Source organism: Idiotropiscis lumnitzeri, chromosome 12 (genome assembly GCF_059441095.1).
Source record: "Idiotropiscis lumnitzeri isolate Australia: NSW breed Sydney's pygmy pipehorse chromosome 12, RoL_Ilum_1.0, whole genome shotgun sequence".
NCBI lineage: Eukaryota > Metazoa > Chordata > Actinopteri > Syngnathiformes > Syngnathidae > Idiotropiscis > Idiotropiscis lumnitzeri.
The window spans coordinates 15,307,893-15,318,407 of NC_142402.1; the positions used below are offsets into that span (position 1 = coordinate 15,307,893).

General features: G+C 44.7%; 1 protein-coding gene across 5 annotated transcripts in view; it reads left to right on the forward strand.

The window, feature by feature from the left end:
• The window catches only part of mtcl1 (microtubule crosslinking factor 1), a 28,202-nt gene extending 20,360 nt beyond the window's left edge, over positions 1–7,842 (forward strand). For 3 of the 5 annotated variants that reach the window (XM_088311129.1, XM_088311133.1, XM_088311134.1), the window contains 7 exons: positions 131–247; positions 610–777; positions 2,141–2,416; positions 2,656–2,979; positions 3,287–3,366; positions 3,616–5,041; positions 7,535–7,842. In XM_088311129.1, coding sequence (XP_088167255.1) covers positions 131–247; positions 610–777; positions 2,141–2,416; positions 2,656–2,979; positions 3,287–3,366; positions 3,616–5,041; positions 7,535–7,726 — 2,583 coding nt within the window. In that variant the 3' untranslated portion in view covers positions 7,727–7,842. Of the gene's footprint in view, positions 1–130; positions 248–609; positions 778–2,140; positions 2,417–2,655; positions 2,980–3,286; positions 3,367–3,615; positions 5,042–5,978; positions 6,029–7,534 lie in introns of all 5 variants that reach the window. The other 2 variants (XM_088311132.1, XM_088311131.1) reach the window with 2 other exon arrangements.
• The last annotated feature ends 2,673 nt before the right edge of the window (positions 7,843–10,515 follow it).

Consider the following 10,515-nt stretch of genomic DNA (forward strand, 5'->3'; position numbering starts at 1 on the left):
ATGAGCTTAAAGAGACCCAATGTTGCCATCTGTTGACAATATTTTTTTAACTTTCTCACATATCAAATATACTTTGTGCGATCATTGTGGTGTTGTGAACTTTTTTTGTGGTATTTATTCATCCATGCAGGGGGAGAAGTCAGAGGGCATTTCTGAGTTGGGTGGGATGATGCAGCAGGTGGAGGGCGACGGGGGGTCCGCTCTCCCGTCAGTGTCACCCGATGGACCCCTGCAGTACCAGCAACAGGTAGTACCATAGACCGGTCCGGTGTATGGAAAATAAAGACCAAAAATGTGAAACCAAAAAACCCAAATTCTCACATGAACGGAACAAATGGCTGAAATCTGGCGAACCACCGGCGTATTATTGCCTGCTGGGTTTTGATAGGTCAGAGGTGTTTTTTTTTTAATTGTCCCGCAGTGTACTCTAAAGAAATCAATATACTGGTTTTAATTGATTTTTTTTAATGTATTTTGAAATTTGAAATGATTGTCTGCTTCTTTTTGCATAGACATGATTATTAACCATGCTAAAATGTTCCTTAAAAATGCCATGTACACAATTTAAAAGTATCGATGTATCATGACTGACACCCAACATGTTCGCAGTTTGGGGAGAACCGGCGAATGCTGCAGGCTCTGCGCACTCTGCTTGAGCAGTTTCGGGAGGAGCTTCGCGAGGAAGAGGTGCGTCGCTGCCAACTGCAGCAGGCCTACGCCAACGACAAAGCCACCTGGGAGGTGAAATGGGCCGAGATGAAGTGCCAGCTCACTCAGGTGCGCGCAGATGGCCACTCAGCCGGGGCTCGACCTTAAAGGGACCCAATGCGGCTTCGGATGCTGTCATTGGCGTTGTCCGAGTGTAATTAGTGGGATCGCCACTCAAATGAAAGGTTTGAGAAAGACCAGGTTCAATAAAATAACTTATTATCATGGTAAACATTAACACATGAACTCATGTGATGTCGCATTTCATGTCATCACGTAAAAAACCTTTCTCAGAGCTTGTGTGATAACACAAAGTAGTGGGAACTAATTAAGCAGGGTTTTCTTTTCTGGGGGATTTTAGGAGGGCGATTATCCATCTGGGCTCGCGTTTAATCTGCATGGTTTTACACACTTCCGCATCTTTACCCGGAGTCGCACAGAGGTCAACGAGCGGCTCCGTGGGAGCTAATTGACTTAGCTCGCTCGAGTAGCATCCTGCTCTCTGGTGTGTTGTGTTGGCCTGCACCAGGAGTTAACGATGGCTTGTATCTTGAAAAATGTATAAATTACGTCTCACGTATCTCAAGGCACTGTTTGTGAAGCCCTGTGCAGTGAACCTTCGTTTATCGCGGGGGGATACGTAACAAAAACAACCCGCAAAAGGTGCAATCCGCGAAGTAGTCAGCTTTATTTATTTATTTATTTATTATTATTTTAGAATGCATTTGATCTGATGCATTGTTGTGGGTTTGTTTGTGCGTGTAGAAGTGAAGTTGTGGTCCTGCAGTGCCACCTTGTGGCATTGCTGTGTTCGTTTTAAGCGTGTTATTTCTTCTCTCTCTTTTTTTTTAAATTATTATTCAACTTCCGGGTTGTGCGCATATGTTGACAGAGGCGCGGTAAAAAAGCCATCTATATTAACACACACTAGGTATAGAGCATTAATTTGATTGTTTGGGGAAATAATTGTCATTGTGATTTTTCCTTGTTTTACATTGTCCGGAGCTCAGAATCTTGATGCGAATCCCAAGCTAAGGCAATATAGCTGACTGTCGGAACTGTTAACTAGCGCCCTTTGACAGCGGAATGAGGTACAGTAGTGTATGAAATGTTAAATATATTAAAAATGTAAATTATTAGTTGGATGGCAAATTGAAATGGTGTAATTTGATTCATTTGTATTTCTTCATTCCTTTATATTGAGTTGATCGGAGCGTTGTGTATACACGATTGATACGTGAATTTTTTGTGAAACTCTTGAGTCCTTATTCGAATTCCACGGGGCCGCTACACAGAGCACAATACCACTGTAATAAAAAATCTGCGAAGCCGCGAAAGATAAAGCGCGAGGGATCACTGTATTACGTGAATCCTAATCTACTGGTAGCTGAAGGAGGACAGCAGTTGATTCATAACTGCGTCTGTCGTGCAGGTGGAAGAGGAGGCACGAGAAACAACGCGAGGCCAAGCTCAGGGGGGCGAAGGCGAAACGTCGTCCCGGGACCCCGAGTGGGCCCTAAAGCAGGAGCGCGAGGAGCACCGGCGCCTTCTGGCCGAGAGCCACAACACCTCGCTGGACCTTCGTTGGCGACTGCAACACGGTGAGACGCGATGGAGCCGCGAGAGGGCCGAGCTGCTGGAGCACTTCGAGCGGCAGAGGCAGGAGTGGGATGGCGGTACTCGCGAGCTCCACCACAAGATGGACAGGGTGAGATATTTTGAACACATATGAATCAACACGACTTCACTTTTTGGTGAGATGCTATTAATTAAAAATGTAAATTGACCTGAAGATATTTTGGATTAAAATAGCATTTGATTTCAATAATTACAACCTCTTAATGCTGCAAATTCAACAAATGAGTATTTTAAGTTCTTTTTACCCGATAAAATGTCTTGCAATATTTTAACACACAAAGGGTTCCAATACTTTTGTCCCTGTGTCAGCTGCAGAGGGAGCTGAACAGCCGGCGCGGCGAGGCCACAGAGGACAGCGGCTCATGCACTGGTGCCCGCTCCCCCCGCTCCCCGCGTTCCCCGCGTTCTCCGCAATCCCCGCGCTCCTCTGCACCCATCCTGGTGCCGCCCGTCCGCTCCCTCTCTGACTCGGACGCCGTGCTGGTGGAGCAAGGAGGGGCTGCCGCCGTGAGGCTGAGAAGCCCGACGGACAGCCCCTTCCTGGATGCTCTTTCGCTGGATCCCCTCACCAGCTTGGAGGTTCCACCGCCCTGTCGGCTGGAGAGTGAGAAGAGGTTCCCGTGCATGAAGGAGGTAAAATGAGCAGCTTTGGAGATTGTCCTCAGTGTCCACCCAGTAACCGTTGGTAGCGACGAATTCAGCATGGGATGACCTTTTTGTCCCAAGTCAGATATAAAAATGGATGTGGAGATGAAGATAAATTATAAGTGTGAACGGTGATGTCTCTCTTTATGTGGTGCAATCAGTCGATATTACCTGGATGGACTTTAACCTCTAAGTAACAAGTAGCCTGTCCAGAATTTGGATCGGCTCTAATCAGCCCCCTGCAATTTTGAGGTCTAGAAAACGACTGGATGGATTGATTTTTTTCTTCTTCTAGGCCCTCAATGTGATTTCTGAGAGAGAAGGAGCTGCAGAGCTGTATGCTGATGAGGAGATGGGCGGCGGTAGTTTGCTTCGGTGAGTTAACGGGTGTGAAGATGATTTATGGCACATTTCAACCCTGGGGTAAGTTCAAAGACCCTACAAGGAAGGTAGTACGTCCAGGGATCCAGGAAACCTGAATAGAATTTTCTAATACAGGGATTGCCAGTGTCGTGGAATAAAAAAAATAAATCAATCAATAAATCTTAGGTGAAAATCCACTTTTGTATGTAGTCACCTGGGTGACTGATGGTTTTGGATTATTTTTGTGTTTCTATCATCCAGAGCCAAGTCGGTATGCTCCATGAGCGACTTCCAGCGTCTAATGGACAGCTCACCGTTTCTCCCCGACAAGATGCGTCCCGGCGAGCGACACCAAGACGACGTCACCCCGCCTCTTTCGCCAGATGACCTCAAGTACATTGAGGAGTTCAACAATAAGGGTTGGGATTTCCCATCATCCGCTGCCGCCAGCCCTGCTCGTGACGCATGGGCCGACAAGAACTCAGAGATGCAGGGAGGTGAACCGGTCTTGGAGTCCTTCCAACCTCCCTCCTGGTTTCTCACCACCAGCGCCAGCCTGACCACCACCAGCACACTTAACAGTCGGGCAGGTGTGGGAGAAGACGCCTTTGGGGTCCACATCCTGCACAGCCCCACCAGACCTGGGCCAGAACCAGAGTCTGACCTCCTTTACGCAAAGGGGATCAAGGCTAGAGGCGGCGGGGAGGCGGCCAGCGGGTCAGACGAGGTATTCACTGGCGGAAGGTGGCCGTGTGGCCTGCTGGAGGCCGGGGGATTAAGGACTTCTCCGAACCAGTCCCCCATTTGCCCTACGGTGGGCTACGCCTCCTCGCTGGAGCTTCAGCTCTCTCGGAACATGAGCGATGACATGAAGGAGGTGGCCATTTCGGTGAGAAACGCCATCCGCTCGCCACCCGGGCCCATGGTCCGTGACACGGCCTGCCAAACCAACGGGTTCACCACGCGAGGCACTCAGACAACGCAGACCATCAGTGTTGGTCTGCAGACGGACCTGCTGAGGAACTTGACCAGCAGCCCCCACCGATGCCTCACGCCAAAAGGGGGTGGCACCCCCATTTCGTCACCATCGCGGAATACCAGGAAGGTCCAGTACTCGCCGGTCATCCAGAGTAAATTTGAACGACCCTGCTGCTCGCCAAAGTACGGCTCGCCCAAACTTCAGCGCAAGATGTCCTCATCCAACAAGGCGGAGATACCAAACGCCAGCCGCGCCGCCACCCCTACCACCCCCCAGAAGGGCAACAGCGAGTCGGCGTGGGCGCGCTCCACCACCACGCGGGATAGCCCGGTCCACACCACCATCAACGACGGTCTCTCCAGCCTCTTCAACATCATCGACCACACACCCGTCGTCTACGATGCCATGCAGAAGTTCAACAAGTCCCCCAGCCGCTCCCGCCCCACAACGACCATTGACCCCAGCCTCGACCCCAGGAGCGCCAGAGGCCGCTCCCCGAGCCCCGTGCAGCTGATTGTGGAGACGCAGGGGGACCGGAACGCTGAAGTCGTGAGCATTCGGCAGGACCTGTCGGCGCCCCCCGGGTACACGCTGGCCGAGAACGCCGCCCGCCTCCTCAATAAAAAGCTGCAGGAGGAGAGGAGGATGCAGGCAGGAGGAGGAAGTAAGATGGCCGACGCAGAGCGACCACAACCTGGATGCATCGAGGTAAATTGACTCTCAAGCCCTGTTTTTATCGAAACAGCTGTCAAGGAACTACGTTGAAGTCATGTTTAGGCAATCTTGGTATGTCGGGGGAGGAGCTAAATTTATCCTTGGTTGTTAGTGGAAGTTATGGAGGGCTTTTGCAACTTGCTTGGTGAGGTGGCCTATGCTCACAACATCATAGTCTTGGTTTGTGCACACTAGATAGACGGTTGCGGACTCCAGGAAAAGGTTCAATAAAATGGAGATGTCGCTAAACTTCCTGATGAGCTGCGACTTCTCTCATCTTAATTTGAGCACATAGAGATTCCTCTGTCTTTTCATGTTTTAGGAGCAACATTTTCATGAGCTTTGCTTGGATTTAAGTCTCCCTTTAATGGAGTGCTGGAACTTCTCCTGACCAAATGACGGCTCAGTCAAGATATGAAATGGTTCATGCTTACAAACGAACCAGAACGATTTATCGTAATTCGGGATTAGCCCGAGATTATTTTGGTAATGTTGCGGATAATCCTTTGAACAAGAATCAATCTTCACTGAAGGAAAAAAAAATGGTGGGGTAATAATCAATTTATGACCTTGAGGAATTGTTGTAAAGCGGCCAATCAGACTTTGCCGATTACACGCAATGACGAAAACGAAAATATGGATCGATGTTGCAATTAAATTTTATGCCGTTTAGTGAAAATCCACTTATCCTCCGCTCTACACTCTCGGACGCTCACTCAGATATGCGTTGAACAATACGTTTATGATTATGCAATTTCTAACACGACTCTTTTACAGCATCACGATTCGCGCTTACCCAACATGGCGGTTGGCCGCACCTCCGCCAGCACGTCTCTCGTTTATAATCCCAGGTCATCCTCTCGTCTTCCTCCTCAATTTAACCGTTCCCGGTTTGTCTGTCCCTCCCTCTCCTCCTCTCTCTTTGCTCCAGAAGCACACTGTCATACTAACAACTCCATGGGGACTCTAAGTTTCCGCTATGTAAGTTCCTCCTTCTCCGAGCCACATGGAACATCACCCTCCTCACCTCGTTATGGATCAGTCACCCTGTCAGTCATTTAAATGCATGCTTCACAGGGCCGCGGGCGGAATGAGGGCAAAGGTTCACGTCGACCATCGGTCGCCCCTTTCAAGGACCATGCTGTTGGTTTCTAAATGGGTCTTTATGTGTCGGAATATCATTCATTCTTAATTCAAGAATGAATTCTGTGATCACGTCTGCAACGGCGTACATTTGGATCTCATGTTCTCTTTCTCCATTGACTATGGCAGAGCCAGGATTTTTTTTTTTAGTGGGGCAGCTGGGATGTTACGAAGACTCACTAAGGGAAGGCCATGTGGTTTTCCCTGTGGATCTCTTAGTGCCGTCCGGAGCTCAACACGACACACGTCCAACAATTTCCATTATCAATTGATGTGCACAATCAAATTAATACAAGGGAAAAAGACAGTATGGTCCTTTAAAGTTTCATGTGACTCAAATATTCCAAATGTACTTTGGAGTGTTTATCACACGTTTCATGACAGGTTGTGACGTGCTCCACTTGCCGTTTTATTTATTATTAACTTTATTTTATTCCAACATTTACCCTCACTCTTCCAGTCCAGTTCCAGACCATGGGCAGTATGCAACATCTTGTTATTTGTCATCATTTAACAAAACACTTAAAGTGGAAAAGTCCATCTTAAGACACATTGCTGGCCTTTGGTTAGAAGAAGGATTTTTATTTGTTGACCAAAAAAAAAAAGGCCCTAAAAGTGTTTAAAGGTGGATTTGTTTCCCAATGTGTGTCACGTTTGTAGTTTTTAGTGTTTCGTTGCATGGTCTGTGTTGTTTGTGTGAGCAATGGGAAGCCCACCGCCTCCATTTTGTACTGATGAAACTGTCACCGAAAATGGACACGAGGGCAAGCTTTTTATTGAGGCAATTTTGAAATATTTTTCTTTTATAAACTTATATATTTTTAAAGAAAATCTCGAAAAGCTGAAGCTACTTCTGAAGAATGTATTTTTTTCTTGAAAACACAACATACTCTTAAAAGCCTGTCAAAAAAACTCCAAAAACTACTTAAAACATTTGTCACAAAAAATAATTTTTTCATAGATAAAAATATGCATTTTTTATTTTAAAAAATGGCAATAAAAAATATTTTTGGTTGAAAAGATGACTGAAAATATTAATTTCTATTTTTTTTTATTTTTAGGAAAAACTTTTTCTTGCAATTTTTTTTTCTTAAAATATTTTTTTTAGACAAAATACATTTTTATTGAAGCTTGCCAGGGGATCAGTTGAGGATATCCCACTTCGCCTTGGAGTGGCATTAAAAAGTTTGAAGCAGAGACATGGGGGGAGTCTACAGAAAATGAAAATTCTTATGATCGAGTCGACTGGAAGTTAGGGGGGAGTTCTTAATGGGGAGTTCATTTTTCCCTCACCCAGATTGACGCCATGTCTTTGAGTGACTTTTTTCCGTCTGCCATCCACAGGACCTCCCACGCTCTCCCGTGGCTCCGCCTTTGGAGTCCAGCTTCCTGCGCCCGGCCCGCCCGGCTAACCGCCGCCCCCCCTCGCGCTGGGCCAACTTCTCGCCGCCACCTTCCTCGGCATCCGGGAGGAGGTTCACCTTCCCGCTACCGGGACGACGCGCCAGTGTCCTGGAAGGTGACGCGCCGGCGTGACGCTCATCTTCTTCCTCTGACGTCAGAGACACCCCTTCAGTTCATTCGCTCCCCAAAATAAGACAGAGATGCTCATTGGTCACCTGAGAAACACCAGCTGATCCCTCAAGGAAGGGGGGGAAATAAGACTACTTCTTGAAATGTACTGTAATCATCTCCAACAAAGTATTACAAGTCATCACTAATGCATTTTCATTTAAGGTGCCTCTTCACAGTTCATCTTTCGTCTGTACTTTTTTTTTTTTTGCTACATTCCAATTCAATTCATACCCAGGGGGTATTATGGCCACATTGAAAAGAAAAACAAAATGATACTATGAGACTTAAGTCAAGACAAAAAGTTATAATTTTGTGAAAATTAAGGCATTAGGTCTAAGAAATATTTTTTGCCATGGAAAAATGTTTTCAAATATGTATGTTCTTAGAGAAGATGTTTTTTTTAAAAAATATTTTTAAAGAAGAAATGTTCCAAAGACAGCGAAATACATTTTTCTTGGAAATATTTTCGGAAACAAATGTTAGATTCATTATTTATTTTTTATATGTTTTCTTTGTTTTTCTCCAATAGTCTTTTTCTTTTGGATTTTTTTCCCTTCCCGTTAAACCGGAAAATCTGACGTTTTGTAAGATTTAATTTTATTTTATTATTTCTTTCTCATTGAAAATTAGTACTTTTTTTCTAACTCATTTTCTAAACATTATCTCTAAGTTTCAGACTTTTCCCTTAAAATTGTTTACTTTTCCACTTAAGAGAAAAATTAATTCGCTAAACAAAAAAAGACTTCAAAAGTCAGAATGAGAATTACAAATTTTATTTGAAAAAAAAAATAAAACTACATTTTTTTACTTTAAAAGTATGACTTGTTTTTTCAAAATTTTTGAAAAATTTTGGAAAAAAAAATTAATTAAATTTTTTCTTTTAAGTATGACTTATTTTTCTCAAAATTTCAGCCTTCAAAATGTTCGCTATTATTAAATATTAACATTTTCTTGAAGAAAAAAAATCTGATGTTTTTTCTTGTTGGAAACAAGAAAAAAAAGTCAACTTTTCTTTTTAGTGCTTACTAGGTAGGCCTTGCTAGGGGAACACCAACAAATCCAACGGAGAAAAAAAAAAATGTCCATCCAAGGTGCCTGTTCACACTTAATTTCCTCACTGGTTTTTATGTATTGGCCAACTTAGCGTGCATTTTTCCACTTCTCTCGAATGTTAGACTGCATCAATTCCAAAATTGTGAGCAAATCTTCAGCTTCTGTGGTGCGAAGCGGAGACACGTGATGTCATCCCCCCTCCCCCACCTAAAGGTTGTCCTTTGTATGTGTGTGTTTCCTTTTTCAAATGAAAACACGGGTGAAGAGAATGTCAAATTATGCACCTGCGCGAAGCAGTTATCCGTCCAATATTTGCATGACACTAGCACTTTAGTGCACGTACAAAATGAGCGCTCGTCACTGTTATATTCAACTGTTTCTTGTTTTTATTTTTTGGTGTGTTTTCTATAGTGGACCACTGCAGCTGTCGGCGTGTCTTTGTACACTTTTATGTCTGCACAGAATGTGTTGGATTTAAACATAAAAAAGAATGTTTTAGATGAGAATCTATGTGAAAACAATATATAGTCGTATGTAAATAGTCTATTAATGTCATTAAACATGAATGTGTATTTACAAGATCATCGCCTCTTATTCTTTTTTTATTGCAAATGCTTTTGTGTATGCGTGTTGCACAGGATTTAAAGGGTGCACACACGCACAAACGTGTCATTCGGAAAGTGAAATCCTCTTTATGCGTCATACATCTTGGACATTTTATTAAGGGCCCATGCACACCACAATACAAGATTAGGATTAGGGTTGGTTTAGAATTAGAAGTGAAAGGGTCGGGATTGTGGTAGGGTTAAGGGTAAGGGTCTATGTTGTAAGGTCAAAGGTCAAGATTATGGTAGGTTTAAGTGTTGGAGGTTATTATTCTTTGGGAAAAGAAAGGTTAAAGAAACAGACTGATTATTGGCTGAACCAATTATCGGGCCGACATTTGGCATTTTGCCAATTATGGGCATCTGACTTTTTTCTAACTTTCAAAGGCCGATAAATTAAAAGCGGGTTTATTTTTGGTTCGCTGTCGCACACGTCTCTGTCTCTCTCTCTCTGCTGTGCTGGTGACCCTGCCTGCAGAAGCAGATTGGCCCACCCACAGCACCATCGGATTGGTTCCTTGTGGAGTGGGTAGCCAATCAGCAGTAAGCTACCGGTTTACTTTTTCATCTCGAGTCTCACACACTACGGGAGAGAGAGTCTATTACAAATCACAAGTAAATTAGGCTTTAAAAAACTTCTTTATTTTTGGAAAGAAAATGAAAAATTTTCAGGACTTCATTTTGAGAGGAATGTCTAGCAAGGTTATGGTTGGTTTCCGAGTCCAGGTGCGTTGACAAACCCAATGGCGTGGCTTTAAAGGAAGAAACATAAAACCACATTTGCAATGCCCCCTTGCACTCCTAAGTTACCAAGATGAATTATTCAGCGTGCACAGCTGCATGCTGGGAGCTGCCGCTGGTGCAGAGGGAGGAAGAAGACGCCCCACTCTTCATCGCATTTGCACTGAGAGGAGCCTACCAATTCTGTTCAATAATTCACCTGAGTGATTCGGTTCCCGCTGTTGCACTATGAATATGCCGCACGCACACACATGAAGGCCCAGCAGTTAACGGATGCCACCTTCATCATGCCAAGGTCACAACGATGCATCCTTCGACTGTGATGCAACACAGAAAAGCCGCATCAAGGAT